We start from the raw sequence: 17732 nt of genomic DNA, 5'->3' as shown, positions 1-17732 counted from the left end.
AACACTCATCTTTTTTTAAAAACAAAAATTTTAATTTTTTTCTTTGGGTTTGTACAAGAAATTTACAATGTGAAAAATATACAAGTGAAAAACGAGGCCAAAAACCTGGATATGGGGAGGGGCCACTTGGTCACAAACACAAATAAACATTTCTGAGTTCTTCCTTTGGTCTGACTATAGCCCCTTCTCCCCAGGAGAGGGGTTGCAGAGCTGGGACCTGGGGATCAGACCCCAGTCCCAGCCCTGTTCCACAACATGGGCAGGGTTGGGGCAGGCACATCTGGAGCAGCTGGCGCTATATGGCTCGCTCTAGCTTTGGGATGGTGGGGAGAATGTGGAGATGAGGGAGCCCCTTCCTTTTCCGAGCCCCCTGGCTGAGTGGGCTGGGAGCGCTGGGGGGGTGTGGGGTTGGCAAAGTAGCAATGGCAGTATTTGGGGAATGAATGAAATAGGTCGAGTGAGTAGGAGCCTTTGGGTGACAGTGAACACAGGGACCTTCAGGGAGTCTGATCCAAGTCATCGGGCAGCCCTGAGTCCTAGGCAGAGGCCCAGAGGCCTGCATCCCAGGGACTAAAGGCCCTTGGGCCCTCAGACTTTGGGGCCCTCGGTGGATCTGAGGCTGCCTGCTTTCAGTAGACCTCCGTGCAGAAGGGGGAGCTAAGGCCCTAGATTTCAGTGGCAGTGATCTCCTCCAGGCAGATGCAGGGCGCTGGCTCCGCCAGGCCCAGGTCTGCGAGTTCCCGGGCCTCCAGCTCCAGACTGAGCTGCTGCAGCTCCTGCTCCAGCTGCCGGTTACGTCGGTACATCTGGATGTAGTTGTGCTGCAGCTGCTTCTGGTAGCGGATCACCTGCTCCTTCTCTGCCTGCCAGGCCAGCCGCTCCCCCTCAAAGCTGTCCCGCTGCTCCTCGCCTCGTCGCCGCTCCCGCTGTAGCTCCGCCCGGAGCCGTTCCACCTGGGCCCGCAGGCTGCCCCCGACCCCGGCGGCGGCCCGCTGTGCCTTGGCCTCATCACTCTCTGCCAGGAGGAATGGGTCAGCAGTGGCAGGTGGCACAGGGGGTTCCCGGAGTCCGGCAGCCTCACTGTCCAACTGCCCAGCTTTCTCCCGCAGCCGCTCAGCCTCTTGACGGTGCCGCTGCAGCTCCTGGGAACAGGCCTCCAGCTCCAGCTCCCGTGTTCGGGCTGCCTCCTGGAGGCCCCGTGCCCGGCCCTCACTGACCCGAAGCGCTGCCCGGGCCTCCCGCAGTGCCACGCGCAGGGCCACCAGCTCACTGCCCTTCTGTACCAGCTCTGCCTGAGATTCCTTCAGTTGCTGCTTCAGCAGGGAGATCTCACCTGACTTCTGGCACACCTAGGGGTAGGAGACAGTTGGAAAAGATGGTGAGAAGGTTCTCCCAGGTGGCCAGGCCCTGACATCAAGCTGGGCATTTGGGGAGAGCCAGTTTGATCACTGTACCTATTTTACAGATGAAGACACTGAGGCAGCTAAGGTGGAATATAGGCCCAGATCTTCTGGTTTCAAAGCTGGGGTCTTTAAACCATCATGAAGCACCAGCTTCATGCGGGTTTGGCAGGAGTGGAAGCAGCAAAGGGCAGTGCCTGCATTTCCAGTTGGGAGGCACTACAGTGTCTTGGTGGAAAGCACAGACACTAGAGCCAGACTGCCTGGGTTTAGATCTCAGCTCTGCCACTGACTAGGTGTGATCTCAGGCTCCATCCCTTCTGGGTTTCATATTCCTCACTGATGAAATGAGGGTGTGAACAGCACCCAATTCACAGGGTTATTACAAGGATTAGATGATACTCTACGTTACATGCTTCGAGTAGCAGTACCTGTCAAGGAACAAGCACTACATTCTCATTATTGGTGGGAAGGCAGTGGATGGGAGTGTCACTGGCTACCTGAGCACTTAGAGCAGAGCCATGAGGAGACCAAATGTGAAGGCCCCCAAGGAGACCCATACCCAGAAGGGAGGTCAGAGGGGGGAGCCTCATCTCACAGAGTGAGGAAGGGGAGGCCCTCTGGAGATGGCACGAGGGGATGTGGCTGGGCCCCTCCTTTCAAGGCTTACCCCCTCACTGAAGGCCCCGCTCCCTGCCCCTCCTGGTACAGCTCACCTCCCACTTGGTCTCCTCCAGCCGTGGCCCCAGCTCCCGTTGCTCCCGCTCGAAGGCGGCACAGCGCCGCTCCAGCTGCTCGCGTTCCTGCAGCAGCTGCGCGAAGTCGTCCTGTAGCTGCCGCTTCTCCTGCTGCAGCTGGAACACCTGAAGCTGCAGCAGCTGTTGGGCCCGCTGGGCCCGCTGGGCCCGGGCCACGCCATCCTCTCGCAGAGCCTCTCGCTCACGGGGCCAGTGCCGCTGCCGCTCCTCGTACACCTGCAGGCGAGAGGGCAGGCCTGGGTCCCGGAGGCTCCCCCACACCTCCAACCCTGACCACCCCCAGTGCCCCAGTCACCAACTGCCCTGGTGGCCCACTGTCCTGGGCTCAGGGAAGATGGATTCAACAGTGACAATAATTAGGATACCGACAGTAACAACTACTTTTATGAAAAGAAAGACAACAATAATAGCAAGCATGTGTGTGGCACTTCCCAGGTGTCAGGCATTGATCTAAGCACTTTACACCCTTTGCCCGGCTTAATCCTCATGATAACCCTGGGGCCAGGAATATCCCCATTTATGGTGAGGAAACTGAGACTCAGTACAACCGAGTAATGTGCTCAAGTCTGAAAGACAGTATATGGTGGTGCCATGTCCACCATTCTAGATTTTAAACCAGACAGCTGGGGTAGGGATGGGGGTCACCAGCCCAACACCTGCCTCTGAGCAGACAGAAATGCGTCTTGTATGCCCAGCACCTGTGGATGTCCTGCCATGCCACCCCCATCACTGCCACTGACCACACCGGGCACATGGTCACCTCACTCTCGTCCAGACTGTCCCGCAGCTGCTGCAGCTCTGTCTCCCGGTCTCGGAGCTTTCCTTCCAGGACACAGTGCAGCAGGGCCTCATCCGAAGGGGGTGGAGGGGGCGGGGGCGGTGGTGGGGAGCGTTCCCCACAAGAGCTGCTGTCAGGGGAGGCCCGGGGACCGCTGCCCAAGAGCCCCCCAGCCACGCGACCCCCCAGGGAGCCTGTGCTCTTGCTGGAGGAAGAACGGCCGCTGTCTGAGTGGGAAGGCCCGGTGGGGGCTCCTCGGGCTGGCCCTGGCAGGGCACCCCGCCCAGGGCCGTGGGAGGGCAGGTGCCCGCCTGGGGAGTTGGTAGCTGGCTCAGCACCCCCGGTGCTGTAAGTGGGCAAGCTGGACAATGAGTTTCGGCCGGAGTCAGATAGAGTCCCCGATGGGCAGCCGCTGGCCCAGCCACTCAGTATCAGGGGTTTGTCGGCAGCCGAGGAGGAAGAGGAAGAGGAGGAGGAGGCCGGGCCCCCGAACAGCTGCGTTAGGCTGCCTTGGCTCCCCGACGGTCCGGTGGCCCGAGGACCCAGGAAGCTAGGTAGGGATGGTACCCCTCGAGGTTTGGGCAGCACTGGCTTGAAGGCTGTTGGGCGGATCACAATTTTCTCCATGTTCTGAAATAAGGTGCCATTTGACAATGGGGATGAGCCGCCCAATCTCTCGAAGCCCTTATCACACTCCCTGCCCTCCCATCCGGGGCCCCCAACCCCCATATAGTAATAACAATTGCTACCACTGGCTGAGGGCCTCCTGTGTCAGCTTTACTTATGTCAGGCAACTTAAAATGTACCTCTCAGGTAATTACAAAATCCATGCAAGCAAAATATTATCACTATCGCATACATAGACGAGGAAATGGAGGCTGAGGGAGTTACAGGCCTTGCTCAAATGCAAACACACAGTAGTTATATAGAACAGTATTTCTAAGAAGCTAACATTTATTGAGTACCTATTATGTGCCAGGCACTAGGCTAAACACTTCACACATATTATTAGATTTAATTCTCACAACAATCCTATGAGAGTTGACCTGTTACCTCCATTTTACAAACACAGAAACTGAGGCTCAGAAAGGTTAAATGACTTCCCTGAGTGAGGTAGAGCTGGGATGAGAACCCAAGTCTGGTGAATCTGGAGCCCATACTCCTTCCTATAAATAGGTCTCCAGATTTCAGCTTCTCCAGGGGACCTCTGATTCCACCCAGACCCTCAAAGGAAGGGCTGGTCCTCACCTTCTCTAGTTTTCCAGAGACAGGGATGAGCTTTGGTGGGGGACCACGGAGGTGGGCATTGCGTGCCCGCTGCTCTCGGGCATCTTCAAGGTCACTGCTTGGGCTGGGGGGTGACTCTGTCCGGAAGTCCTCGTTGACGTAGGTAAAGTTGGTACCAGGGACAGCCTTCCTGGGGGGCACAGCTGGGCACAGTGGCTCCTGTGCCTCGTAGCCGCCCCGCAACAGCCCATCCTGCTGGCGGAAGAAGGTGGGTCCAGGGGGACCATGGTGGCGAGGAGGAGCCGGCCCCCCAGGGCAGGGCCGGCCTGAGATGAGGCTGCTCACGCTGCCCATGGCTGGTGCTTGTGGGGCAGTAGCGGCCTCAGGAGCGGGTTCCAGGGGCACTGGCAGTGTCTGCACAATGGCCATGGCAGCAGAGGCTCAGGCCTGGCCAAGGGCCTCCAGGGAAACCTGTGAGCAGGGAAGTGGCATCTGAGTCTCTCCATCTTGAGCTCCCTCCTTGTATAAAGTCCTGAGTCCCTCCTGGTCCTTAGTCTCAGGTCAAACAGTCCACCCAAAATCAGTGAAAAGCACTGATATCCTCCCTCTAACACATCCCCTCTTGCATCTTGGCAAGAACCTCCATCCTCCCTGGGCCCCAGACCACTGCCCAATTCTGGTCTGAATAGGGCTGAGGACTGAATCTATCAAGCAGGGATGATGAGGGAATGGGGGTCCCAAAGAGGCCAGGAATCAGGGAGGGAGCCCTCTGTACCAGCTCCCGGCACTGGTCCCTGGCCCCCTGGGACAGGTGGACTCATTAGATGCAGTCTGGGCAAACTCAGGGGTGCAGTCAGCAACTCAAATGGTAATTAGGGAACAAAGAGCTAAGGCCAGGCAGTGCCCAGCCTCACCCAGCTGGGCCTCAGTTTCTCCCAGACAGAGAGACGGCAAGGGTGGAGCTGGTCAAACAAGAACCAGAGCTCTTAGGGAGCCCACAGGTGCCCTCTGGGGTCTCCTGCTTTCCGGAGGTGGATGCAGGCTCATGCCTATTTCCATGACAATTCCTAGCCTCACCGCACCCAGTCAGGCCTAAAGAAGCCTCCACAGGCCCACTGCCAACCTCTATGAAACCTTTTAGCTTTCGACATTCCCCAGAGTAACTCCAAAGGGATGAGGATAGAGGCTCTACCATCACCTCTGGCAGCTGCTCCAGGGAAGAGGGCTCCACCTCCCCAGGCCCTGCTCCTTCCTGGAAGGGGATAGCAAGCCTCCACCCGGAACTCCCTCCCCAGTCCTGAGGCTGAAGACCAGGACTCAGGCATCTGCTGAAGTCATCATGCAGAGCAGGGGCCAAGAAGTGGACAGAGAACTGCGTAGGAGTAGGAGTGTATGCACTTTACTTATTTGTGCGTGTGAAACTGTGCACAAGAACATGAACATGAGCACTGTGTGTGAAAACATGAGTGTATGCAAGTACATGTATGTTTGAATAGATGTATCAATACATTCAGATATATACATGTACATATATATGAACTCATATGGGCATACCTTACAAAAATCTGTGCAACTCTCTCAGAAAGTATGTGAAAATTATAAATGCATACATTAGTGAATCTGTGATGTATGAGTGTGACTATGTCAGAGAATGGTTTGATGTCCATTCATATATACATGAGTTTATGTATCCTACACAAGTGTGTGAACAGGAAATAGTGCACAAGTGTGTACAGAATATTGTGTGTGCATGTGAGGGTGGGAGTCTGGGTGGCACGCAGGGCCAAATGGGTGAGTGGGAACCTGGTTTTTGTCACTCACTGGAGTGTGTGGAGAGGAGAGACATTATTCTTTGCTTGATCTGCTCTCCTTCATTCTTGCTGGTGTTCCGTTAAGTCCACCCTCCCCCACCTCCCCGCTCAAGTCAAAATATCTGGAGGAAGGTGTCCAGACTGAGGGAGGAGGAGCTGGGAGCCAGGGGTGGGGGTGACTGGTGCCCTCGGAGCAGGGGTGGGGACTGAGTCCACCCCACAAGTGCCAGACCTGAGCAAAGACACCCCCTCCTCTGCCCTCTCCCAGACCATCCAGGGCATGCAGGAAACCGTGGGGAAGGGGCTTCCCCTAAGGGGCCAAGAGGGCTGGCATCTCGGTGTGTTTCCCCACTTCAGTGAACATAGAGAAAGTGGAAACTGAGGGGAGGAGACAGAGATTTAGACAGGGACCCAAAAGACAAGAGACAAAGACGAAGAGCGGCTCCAGGGTCAGGCGGACCCAGTGAGCCGGGGTCCCCGCGAAGCCAGGGGCCCCTAAACCGAGAAGAGACGCTGAGCTGGGCCCTGAGAGCCAGACACCCACGGAGCCAAAGCCAGGCGCCTGGAAAGCCAGGCCCAGCCAGCCCGGCTCCCGCTCTTGGAGCCCGAGAGAAAAGGAGGGGCAAGTGGAGGCTCCATTTTGAGAAATGCGTTTGTGGCTGTGGGAAGGGAACCCCTCGCACTCCCCAACATCCTTGAGAAACCGCTCCGGTACAGCACACACTGCCCTGCTCGGTGGGCCGGGGGCGGTTGAAGGCTGGATCCAGCCGGGGCCCGAGGGAGGTCTGGCCGAGGTCCGAGTTTCCCACAGACCTGTTTTGGGGGCAGAAGAGTTCGGGAAAGTCTCCCCCTCACCAAACTCCAGGACCATCCAGCGGGATCAAGTCTGGGATCACGAGTTTCCATTACGAGACAGGAAGCCGGGAGCCCCCAATCCGCCCTCCGGAGTTCACCCCCCTCCTTCCGCCTCTTCCAGAAAGTGGGGGCAGCTGTGGAATGCGGCCTCCCCACGGGACCTCCGCCGCGCAGAAGTTGGGGGCGCCCCCAGGTCGCCTCCCAGCCCCGGCCCCCCCCCTCACCTCCACCGCGCCGCTCCATGCTCAGCCCCGGGCCGCCCCCAGCGCTCCACCGGCGCGCCGCCCGGCTCCAGCCTGCCGCGCGCGGCCACTCGGAGCGGCCGGGTCGGACCCGGCCCCGCCTCCGCGACGCCCCCGGCCCGGCCCGGCCCCCGCCCGGCCCAAGTGGGCGGTGCAGCGCGGGGGAGGGTCCGAGGGGTGACCCCGCCCCCGGGGCGCGGACACGCGCAGGCACCCGGCGTCACGCGTGTCCGGCGGGGCGCACGCTGGAGCTACGCAGCGGGACTCAGATTCCCTCCCTCCGAGGCGCGATGACTGTGTGTCTGGGGCTCGGTCGGCTCAGGACTAGCCGACGGCGAATCACCCTCTACCCCTACTTGGGCCCCGGGGCCAGCGGCAGCTGGTCATTGTTCGAGCACAAAGGGCCAGGCGCCGCGGCGGCCGCCCTTCCCCCTCCGCTCCTCCAGTCGATGCCTCACCCCCAGGCACACTCTCCGGCTTCAGAGTCCAGAGAAGGAGGTTGAGGGTCACCTGCACCCAACTCTGGGCCCTGCGTCCCGGGCACAAGTCGGGGGCCGACGCTTGGTGGGTGCCTGCCCCACCCCCCGCGGCTCGCAGAAGGCACGCTAGGATTTGCGGAGGCGGCGCCACCTGGCGGCCCGTTCAGAGAACACACCCAGCCACCCCCAACCTTGGGGGGCCCCTACCCTTCTCCCCAGTGCTGTACTCCCTTTCCGGAGAGGCCAGGCCTTCCTCGAGCGCGGTTCTTTGTTCCTCAACCTTCCCTCAGAGTCATTTGCTAAGAGGTCAGTACTCACAGGGAGACGTCCCCTGGGCCCCCAAAAGTCACTCCAGTGGGTGAGCTGGTCCAAACCTACAGGCCAAGCTTACGCCAGCCTCACAGCAGACAACGTTCCACTGTCTTCTCAGGGTCAGGGATACTCTCACCCTCTGGCAAACAACAATCTAAACACCCACACGACCTTTCCCACATTCAGTCTCAGACACAATCACTCAGTCTGTCTGGTACATCAGAAGGTTCCATGTCCCTTCTTTCCATAGTCAGGCCAACTCACAGAGATACATTCGGTGTGACGGCTAGTTGTGCATAAGCTTTCACAGCTCAAGTTCCTTTGCACCCAGTCACAATCTTGAATATACTTGTCTCCCAAGCATTTTTCACACTATGACAGTCTTTTTCACAGTCACAAAGACAACTTCTTAAACATACACGTCGTATTTCACAAACATTTTATCACACAGACTTTCCCATAGGGGTCTCTGTGACCTAGCCAGGTCAGCTGATGCCCGCATCCCTGGGCAAGGACAGCCTCCTGCCCCCTAACCCCGCCCCCCAGAACTAAGGCCTGCCAGAGCTCCTCTGCCCCAGGAAGGAGCATTCCCCCCCACCCCCCACCCTTCCAGGCCGCAGCCTGGCCGGCTCTCAGCTCTATTTTTAGCTCCATGGAAAGAGTTGTTTTCTTTCTTTTTCCCTGGAAAGGGAAACATAGCCCAGCCACCCTCAGGCTCACCCTAGACCCTCTTGCCTCCCAAGTACAGACTGAGCCCCACCCCCATAGAGACCCCCTCTTCTGGCCTTGCCCTGATCCCAGCCTCCTGGGGCACCAGGAGCCTCCTCCCCTTTCTGGCAGCTTGCCCAGAAGCTCAGGCAGCAGCTGGGCTCAGCGTGTGTGTAGGGGCGGGGGGAGGGAGGCCGAGGGCCGCTGCCCACTCACTCACTCGCTGGGGGGAGGGGCCCGTTCTCCCTTCTATCAGAGGGAGATAGGCCCACTCTGGTATAGAGAGGATGTGTACGGTCATGCATTCTTTGGGTAAGGGGGGCTCCCACTCTTGCGTGAGTGGGCTTTCTGCTCCTACTTTGAGGGGAGGAGCTCCCAGTTCCGCAAGGAGGAGTGTAGTAAGAAACGGGACCCACAGGCGCTCGCGCAGCTGCTCCCCGGGGCTGGAGGTCCCGGCGGAGGCTGCTGTACACTGCCATGCAGAATTGCGCCCCCCTCGGGTACCCTCAGGAATGGAGGCAACATGTTCCGGAGAAGGAAGGTGAGGAGCCCAGGTAACCAACCCTCCCAGGTAGTCCTCCTGCGCTACCCCAACTTCAGGGGGCGTTGTGCTCCCATTCCTGGGGAAGGGCTTATCCCCTCCAGGTGGAGAGTGGAATACCGCCGGCAAGGTATCTTTCAAACTCGCTTAGTATGGGGGAGGGAGGTTCCCGCCGCGAGGCTCCCCCTGTACAGCCCATGGGTCTGCGAAGCGATCACGTGCTCAACGCCTGTTTACGTCTTAGTCTTCACCTGCGGGCAGCAGGGAAGCCGGAACCTCCGGAGGCGTCCCACCTGGCCCGCCCCCGTCCGCGGTCACTGGGCGGCCCTTTTCTCCCACCCTCGTCAAGTACGCGACGGCAGCACACCCTGCCCGCTGGGGGTCCGCGCGGGCCAGCGGCGTTGATCCGCCGACAGCAAGCGAAACTCTATGAGCGCGTCCGTCCCGCAGTGCACGTGTATTCGGGTGTCTCCAGTACGCGCGTGGGTCTGTGTGCACGTTTGTGTGCGCCCGTCGGTGTGAGTTTTCGTGTACGTTCCCTGTTCAGACTCTTCGCCCGCGGAGCCTGGACTGAAGACCCGTCTCTGCACCCCAATCCCCCGCTTCCCGGGATTGGGAAAGTTCACTCCGGGGCGGGGGTGTGCAGGAGGCGAGAGTTCCTACACCGCCGCGGCGCCCCCACTCACTCACCCAGCGCCACCTGAACCGCCGTTCCAGCTCCCGCCGGGCTCCTGATCCAGGGCCGGCACCTCCTGGCCGCAGATTCGCCGGCTCTCCAGCGCGCTCGGCCCGGGCTTGGTGGAGGGGGCGGGGCGGCTGAAGCCGCGCCCCCAACCAAGGCAGGGGAGTGGTCTGCCCAGCACCCCCTCAGCAGCCGATCTGGTACCCTGCCAAGCTGTGTCGCGACGGTGGCCCAAGATTGCCCCTCGGACTTCTGACTTCGCAGCTTCTGGAACTGGCTTTTGATTTAGGAAGGGGCCAGCGGCGCCACAGCTAAGCTAAGCTACCTGGCTGCCCTAACCAAGTTGGCTATAGGGCTTTACTGCCACCATCTTCTGGTCAGTAGGGAGCCCAGCCTGGTCCACTCTCGGCCCACTCCCCAGACACAGGGAAAACCCCTGGGAAGCAGACAAAGAAAGCTCGGATTTCACCAAAACAGACCCCGCCCTTTCTCACACACACCTCTGAGGTTGGGGCTGCTCAAGCAGAACCAACACTTCCCCCTCCCCTGGAGTAGGTGTCTGCCCAGGTGAGCAGGCTTGCCAGTTCTGACCCCCCACAGAGGGTGGCCAGGCTTCTCTTAGACTTATAAAGTTCCACCCACAGGCACAAACAGGAAGTTGACCTGTACTGCACCAAAGGCTCCCTCCCTCCATGGCACCCAAGGCAGCCTGTGGGAGGGCAGACCGTGATGTCTACAGGTATCTGGGTCATATCTGCAGCCTGAGTACTTGGGCAGCAGGAGTCCTTTGAGTTGAGTCTCTTCTCGGACCCATCCCCAGTGAAGGGATGGAGGACCAAAGCTGCCCCCTCACGGCCAAGTGGGTTAGCGAATCTGAGGACAAGGCTGCAGATCCAGCTGGATTCTACTGGGCCAGGCTGTCCCTCAACTCTGAGGAAGATTCCAGTTGGGCACAGGCTGAGTACTGGTTCTAGCCCAAGCAGTTTGCCTCAATCCACTTTGGCGGGGTACAGAAACAGTGACTCGCAGGGACCTTACATAGGACCCAGGGATTAACTGCTACTTTCTGGGCTCCAGGGGCTCCTGAAATACTTTGGGCTAATTTTCACATGAGGAGTTTAAGACAGGTGTGGAATGAAATGTGTGTGTGTAGGGGGTGGGGCTGGGGGATCATTAGCTTCCCCTCCCCCCACCATTCTGGTTTGCTCTGTGTGGGCTGTCTGCTAGGAGGATGGGACAAGACAGGCAAGTGTGTATCTATGCCTCTATCCCCAATTCATAGACCTCATAAAAGTCCCCTAATGGAAATCCCTAAAGGATTTCCTGAGCACAGAAGACCGGAATGTGGAACCCACATCCTTATAGGTAGGATTGACCTGGTAGTGTGCATCTGGAAGGCATGGCTGACGTTCAACGTTATAGACCCTATATGAGGCCTAGACCAGCCAGCGGCTGGGAATGATTACTGCAGGATTAGGAGGCCTGGCTCCAGCCAGTCTGGGAGAGACCCCCAAGAAGGGAGGCCCTGGAGGAGGTCCCCCTCCTCCCCCCAGAGAACAGCTTTGTTCCAGGGTCTGTTTCAGGAGACAATTGTAGTCACAGTTCTCACACACAACAGACCAGAGACCCCAAACCATTCCACAGGGTTCTAGACCTCCCTCTTAGGTTGACAGGGAATGCTTCATAAGGCAGCCTTGCTTCCAGGAAGCAGGACATCCCCCCCCTCCCCCCGCAATACCCCCTTCCTTAACAAAAGGCTTCTCCCCAGCCCTAGAACATCTTGCAGTCTCACTACTCTTGCAGGCAAATCTAAAGGGAAACAGACTTCAGAATATCAGAGGAAGTAACATGGGAAAGTGTTATTATTTAGCAATATTTCTGACATGGTCTCTTTCTGCATAAGTTATTTTACGATCTCCTTCAGAGTATCTTAAAAACAAGGAGTCCTGCACCTCTCCTGAAACCTCCAGAATCAGAAATGCCTGTGTGTCAGGATTGGGGGAAGAGGAGGACCTAGGTTCTGCATTTTTAAACAAGAGACCGAGTTCTAACACACACTAACATAGGAGAAACCCGGAGAGGGTACAAGGAGAGGGAAATGGAAGTGGGTGGGGAGCAGATAAGAATATGCTGAGCCTGAATCCACAATGATTGAGGCCACTGAGTGACTCATATCACAGAGGGACAGCTGGTCAGGCAAGGTCTTAGGCATGGGGCCCAGTGACCCACACCTCTGCCAGGGATCACATGGAGATCCTCAGGGAAGACAGGGATAAAGAAGCAGCATCCTATCTTCCCTAGGCCGTGAAGAGGTCTAAGGGTGTGCATGCATGCAGATCCTGCTTTCTTGGGAGCATGCAGCTCAGATGGAGTAGGGGAGGGGACCTATCCATTCCCAATTCAAAAAGTGAGAGGAAAATTCAGTTCAAGGAAAAGCCAGTTAAAGACTAGGGAGACACCTGGTGGTCAAATAAGAAAAAGAGTAACAAAGGCAATGGAAAAAAATATATATATATATATATTTTTTTTTTTTCAGTAAAACTGGAAAAGGCTCTACAAAATGTCATGATTGCATCCACTCCAGTAGTCCCAGGCAGCATACCATGGGATGAGTGTCTAGGTGGCAGGCACTCTAGGCTCACGGCTCCATTCCATGGCTCTCTTCCAGACTTCCACCTTTGTAGCTAGCCCTGGTATTATTAATACAAGGGTGAAGCACCTAGATCAGATGGTAGTAAGCACCACTTCAGGGAAGGCTTCAGAGTGGTGGGTAGAGGAGTTTGGTGTCTACCATGTCACCCCTTGGCTCTGAAAGCCTGGGCTGCAGTTTTGGCAAGAAGTTCCCCTATTCCCCTACAGGTTCAGGGAGCCTGACCCCCCTGCTTTGACCTCAACTTGCTCATTCTCACCTCAGGGCCTCTGTATTTACTTTTCCCTCTGCCTGGATTCCTTTCTCCACATGTTCACATGGCTCAGTCGTAGTTCTTTAAAGGTCCCAGCTCAAATGTCCTCTGCTCAGAGATACCTTTTCAAATCTTACTCTAAACTAGCCTGTAAGCACTATCACATTACTCTATTTTTCTCCTTGAGAGCATTTTTTCACTATTGAGAACTATGTTTTGTGTGTGTTTGCTCATTGCTTGTCTCTTCTACCAGATTACAGGTTCCATGGGAGCAGGGACCTCATCTATCTTGTCAGTGCTATATTCCCAGAATCTAGAACCAAGCCCAGCACATAGTAGGTTCTCAAATATTTGCTAAATTGAATTCTCTCACAATGAAACCATTCCCTATGCTAGGCCCCTCAGACTAAGACAGGGGCCCATAGCTCACAACTACAGGACAGAGGCAGCCCTAGCAGAGGACTAAGAGTCTCTACCCCCAGACTGTCCTGCTAAGCTTGTTTCAATGCCCAGCTCTGCAGTGTCTTCATCTTGAAGGCTTGGAGAAGTCTGGCTGGTTGGGGTTGCGGGCCTGGTTGGAACAAGTGTCAGAGATCTGGGGCATAGCCCCCTTTTTGCCAGAAGAGTGTTTTTTGGCCACTAGTCCATTGTCATCCTTGATCTTCTTGAGCCGGGCCTTGCTCTTTGGTGGTATGGAGAAGGTGAGAGAACTCTTGTTGAATTCAAGTGGGAAGACACCTACATCTCCATCAAAGCGGTTCTTGGACACCTGCAGATACCGTTTCCCTGGCCCAGTTACCAGTTTCCTGTCCTGCAGGATCAGAACGTTGTCTGCTTCCTGGCTTGCCTGGGGGATAAGGGGCAGAAGGAAGAAGGAGCAAGAAGATATATGAGAGAAGCACAAAGGAAGGCTGAGTGTGCAGGAATAGCAAGAATGTGGGAAGGGAAAAGTACTTCCCCTGTCACCAAAGCTCTCCGAACTACTGACCAAAATGCTGGGGTCACTTGAGTATTTTAGTTCCCTGACAACCCTGTTGCTATCCCAGATTGTGTACATGCTGTTCCCTCTGCTGTGAACACATCTGGCTCCTTGGCTTGCTACCTCACTCAACCTGAGCTCCTTATCATTTAGGTCCCAGTCTAAATGTCTCACTTCCCTGGAGAGAACATTCTGGATACCCATAAATAAAAAAGGCACCAGCATCTTTCCACTTCTATCATTCTTTCCCCCAGTTCCATGTCCGTTTCATCATGGCACATAGTTTGCGTTCCTTGCCCTGTCTTCCTTGTGCCCAGCCCAGGCCTGGCACATAATAGGCACTCACTCCGTGTGCCATGGAAGCTCCAGGATCCCAGGCTGGTCCTGCTGCCCAGAGGGCCCTCCCACTTACTTGCTTATTTCATACCTATTGTTGCCAAAACCCAACCCAACCTTTGTTGACACCTCTTCTGAGAAGTCTCCCCAGATGTCCCAGGCTGACTCAGATGCCTTTTCTCCCCAAATACCTGTGCTGCCTATCATAGTTCTTAGTATTATGAAAGTGAAACTCGCTCAGTAATGTCCGACTCTTTGCCACCCCATGGACTATACAGTCCATGGAATTCTCCAGGCCAGAATACTGGAGTAGGTAGCCTTTCCCTTCTCTAGGGGATCTTCCCAACCTAGGGATTGAACCCAAGTCTCCCATGATGCAGGCGGATTCTTTACCAGCTGAGCCACAAGGGAAGCCCCAAGTATTATCATATTGAGTTGTAATCACTGTCTTCTTTTTTTTTGTGCTGTGCTATACGGCATGTGGGATCTTAGTTCCCTGACCAGGTCTCCAACCCTCGCTCCTTGCATTGGAAGCACAGTTTTCACCACTGCACTACCAGGGGAGTCCCTCATTGTCTTATTCTAGCACATGTATTCTTCATGTTATGACTCCAGAGGCAGCTGCCTCCTGCCTGTTCCACACGGGTAGTCAAGATGATTTAAGGCTGAATGAGGGCTGTCCCTGGTCATACCTGCCCCCTCTACTCTCCATAGCTTGAGATCTTCTAAAGTCCACTTACTTTGGCTGAGCCAAAAATGGATGCTGTCTGTAGTTCTTTATCATCATCCTCTTTTCGGGGGTGAATGACCAGTGTTACATGGCAGCTACTGTCTGTTGCAAACTTCCGAAAGGCCCCAACAATGTAGTCTTGAGCTGCAATCCTGCCCAACAAAGCAAAGAGGTTATCAGACACAGAAGGACAAGAATGAACACATACTCCTGGTTCGTTCACATCTTACCACAACATCACTCTACTTCCTTTTACCCAAGGACTCACACTTAAATCCCTGTCCACACTTACCACTGTCATACTGCACACCTCTATAAAGACAGAAATACATATAGAGAGCTATGTGCCTGCACGTATGTCAGAAAACAAGAGTACAGTGTTTACCCAGAGGCCAGCTGCCTGAGAAGATGTGTGTTTAAGTGGGTTACAGCTAGACAAGAGGAGGATGTCACCTGTCTGTGGACAGCTGCTCATGACCCATCATGAACTGCAGATTGTCGATGACCACATGACAAATGTCGTAAACATAGACTGCATGTTGCATTGTGTCTATTACAGTCCTGGAAAGAAGAAGAGACAATGAATTCAAGAGTCAGTTACAAGTAATCTCTAGACCATGGCAGTCTGAAGACTGTTGGGAGTCTGTTCTCCTGCCCTCCTGTTCTTTGAAAGCCCCAGGCCTGGAAACCTTACCTGATGCTCTGTTGCCCATGAAAAGTCATGAAATAGAGGGGCAAGTCCTCAAAGCGGTCAGCCCACTCATCATATTTGTCGAGTTGCTCTTCCAGTCGTCCCACAGCGAACTGTGTCAGCATGACACGGGCTAGTCTCACGTTGCTGATCTCAAAGCTACCCCACAGCGTGTTCACTCCTTGGGTACACAAATCCAGGGCATACTCACTGATGAATGTTGTTTTTCCACTGCCTGTTGGCCCTGCACAGGGGTTGAACACAGACCTGGGTGAGGGAGTAAAGCCCTCACCTTGAAACCAAGATGCACAAGAAGCTTCAAAGTTGGGAGGGGAAGGCTCCTTTTAAACATTTACTATGGCCCAAACCCACATGCTTTAGTCATCTAATCCTCTGCCCCCAAACCCACCCAAGCAGTGAGTTCCCAAAGGGTTACCTGTGAAGACTGTCAGCTCGCCCTTCCGATGTCCCTTCAAGAGACGATTGAGGTCTGGGAAGCGGCTCCAGCGAACACCAGCTGCCTGCTCCACATTTGACAGTTCTCCTAGCACCTCCTCCCGAAGCTGCCGGAAAGACACGATAGACTTGTGCCAGGCGGGCAGGGCCGTACGCAGGATACGAGAAAGGTTTAAGCCTTGGTTCAGAGCCTCCAGGGGAGAGGGCTGCTGGTCCCCAGGCCGCACCAAGGAGCATCGTTTGGGGTTCAGTTTTCGGGCAAACAACTTGGCAGCTTCCCAGGACCGAAGGTCATTCCCCAGCCAGAGCACAACCCGTCGGAACTGTTCGAGGTAAGGAAGCAGGGCAGGGGGTAAGCAGGCTGTTCCTCGGGGTAGGGCTAGAGTGGGCAGCCCTGTGGACTGGCTCAAGGCCAGACTGTCCAGCTCACGACTTGTCAATACCACTTCAACATCTCGTCGACTGATCAGTGGTAACCCAAACAGGTTGTGGTAGGCACCAGGCCGGGGAATGGTGGTCTCCACATACTGCACCCCACCACCCTGGGTTTCGGCCCCTAGTAGCTTCAGGCCTCGCAATCCCAAACCTCCAGGGGAGAACCAAGGGAAGACAAGCCTTCGAGCAGGCCGCAGATAGCGCACGCTGAAACGCTTAAGTGTGTCATCTGTCACTTTGGTGAGGCCAAACATCATTCGAGCTAGCTGGACCTCCTCTGGCTCAGGCAGCTCCCAGAGAGGTATGGCTCGGTCCCAGATCCTCCGGACCTCCTCACTGTCCTCAGCTTCTGGGGCCTCACTGAGTAGGACCCCTTCTCTGGCCCCATCCCCTTGCCCCTCCACGCTGGCCTGGAAGTCTTCCCAGCTCCCCTCTGCTAGGGTGGTCATGCAGAGAAAGCGGCCTGTGGTCTTGTCAATGAACAGACTGAAAGAAGTGGCTGCACCAGTCTGGTCCTTGAACTTTGAGGCCCCCACAAAAGGACTCGGTGCCCGCAGGCAGCTGTGTCCATCCTGGAAGGGGATCCCACGGGCCCGCAAATACTGGCGGATTTCAGTTGTGGTTACAGGCAACACTGGTGCCTCCAAGGCGGGAAGAGCCTCCTTCCTGTACCGTCTGCGAGGAGGGCCAGGGGCCAAGCTTCGGGGCAGGCCTCTCCGTCCCATCCACGCCCCACGCAGGGGCAGCAGGATGCGGAGGGGGTATCCGCTGCGGAGGAGGACCCACATTCCTACTCAAACGGAGGAAGTTACTGCTTGAAATGCCTTAGGTGCCTGGTTTGGGTGCCTTCACTACTAGGTCAAACCCTAGGGACCCTGCACGCAGCTCTCTTCTCCCTCTGAATCCTCTTCAGCTCCTCTACATTGCCACCTCACATCCAGGCCAGACGACTTTTTCACCTCCGCGTCCCTCCGGCCGGTCCCTCCGCAGCTATCTCACCTCTGCCACCTTCCGCGCCGCCCCTTCCTGACGCGGTTTCTCTCGATCATCTCCTCGCCGCTACCGCCCCTCCACTGCCCCTCTTCGTCGTCCTCATCTCTGCGGCCGTCTGTGTCCCTTCCGTGGTCCCTCTCCTCTGGGCCCCCTGCTAAAGGACCGCTCCACAGCTCCTCTCAAGGGGACTCCAGGTAACTAGGGTGTTGCTCCGCCGCTCCCCCCGAGGGGCGCCCGTTGTGCCTCCGCCGGGTGGCTTCCTCGGCTCCACGGCTAGGAGCTCCGCCGCTCCTGACCCCAGCCCCCGGGTCACCACTCTTGTCTAACCCCTATCGCCTGCAACATGGGTCACACGCGAGCCATTAGCCGTGACTTCGGAAGCAAAACTGCCGCGATGCAAGTGTTACCGGAAGCGG

The 17732-nt window shown here is 56.3% G+C and overlaps 2 protein-coding genes across 6 annotated transcripts; both read right to left on the bottom strand.

The window, feature by feature from the left end:
* Window positions 1-16: 16 nt before the first annotated feature.
* Window positions 17-9932, bottom strand: LZTS2 (leucine zipper tumor suppressor 2). 4 transcript variants are annotated; one of them, XM_061162417.1, is made up of 6 exons: window positions 7054-7125; window positions 5985-6787; window positions 4185-4634; window positions 2919-3566; window positions 2117-2374; window positions 17-1349 (listed from the first exon to the last, which is right to left on the bottom strand). In XM_061162417.1, exons 3-6 carry the CDS (start codon window positions 4590-4592, stop codon window positions 666-668), a joined length of 1998 nt encoding a protein of 665 aa, XP_061018400.1. In that variant the 5' UTR covers window positions 4593-4634; window positions 5985-6787; window positions 7054-7125; the 3' UTR covers window positions 17-665. The 4 variants fall into 4 exon arrangements, with proteins under 4 accessions (XP_061018400.1, XP_061018398.1, XP_061018399.1 ...); XM_061162415.1 differs by lacking the exons at window positions 5985-6787; window positions 7054-7125 and adding an exon at window positions 9802-9932; XM_061162416.1 differs by lacking the exon at window positions 5985-6787 and having other exon boundaries at window positions 7054-7148.
* Window positions 9933-12287: 2355 nt separating this feature from the next.
* TWNK (twinkle mtDNA helicase) lies at window positions 12288-17681 on the bottom strand. 2 transcript variants are annotated; one of them, XM_061162414.1, is made up of 6 exons: window positions 17323-17681; window positions 15869-15995; window positions 15436-15676; window positions 15195-15302; window positions 14752-14893; window positions 12288-13543 (listed from the first exon to the last, which is right to left on the bottom strand). In XM_061162414.1, the coding sequence occupies exons 3-6, from the start codon at window positions 15555-15557 to the stop codon at window positions 13223-13225; spliced, it is 693 nt and encodes a 230-aa protein (XP_061018397.1). In that variant the 5' UTR covers window positions 15558-15676; window positions 15869-15995; window positions 17323-17681; the 3' UTR covers window positions 12288-13222. The 2 variants fall into 2 exon arrangements, with proteins under 2 accessions (XP_061018397.1, XP_061018396.1); XM_061162413.1 differs by having other exon boundaries at window positions 15869-17681.
* Window positions 17682-17732: the final 51 nt, after the last annotated feature.

This window comes from Dama dama, chromosome 15 (genome assembly GCF_033118175.1).
Source record: "Dama dama isolate Ldn47 chromosome 15, ASM3311817v1, whole genome shotgun sequence".
In the NCBI taxonomy this organism is placed as follows: Eukaryota; Metazoa; Chordata; class Mammalia; order Artiodactyla; family Cervidae; genus Dama; species Dama dama.
The sequence above is the reverse complement of the archived record's forward strand: the minus strand, read 5'-3'. Positions and strand labels throughout refer to the sequence as shown.

Coding starts and splice junctions, on each gene's coding strand:
- LZTS2 (XM_061162415.1), bottom strand. CDS start 4,592: ATGGCCATTGTGCAGACACTGCCAGTGCCCCTGGAACCCGCTCCTGAG. Junction 2,375..2,918: donor ACAGTCTGGACGAGAGTGAG/GTGACCATGTGC, acceptor TCTCGCCTGCAG/GTGTACGAGGAGCGGCAGCG. Junction 1,350..2,116: donor TGGAGGAGACCAAGTGGGAG/GTGAGCTGTACC, acceptor TCCTACCCCTAG/GTGTGCCAGAAGTCAGGTGA.
- TWNK (XM_061162413.1), bottom strand. CDS start 17,111: ATGTGGGTCCTCCTCCGCAGCGGATACCCCCTCCGCATCCTGCTGCCC. Junction 15,677..15,868: donor CGAGCTGACAGTCTTCACAG/GTAACCCTTTGG, acceptor ACCCCTGTGCAG/GGCCAACAGGCAGTGGAAAA. Junction 15,303..15,435: donor CATGGGCAACAGAGCATCAG/GTAAGGTTTCCA, acceptor TCTTCTTTCCAG/GACTGTAATAGACACAATGC.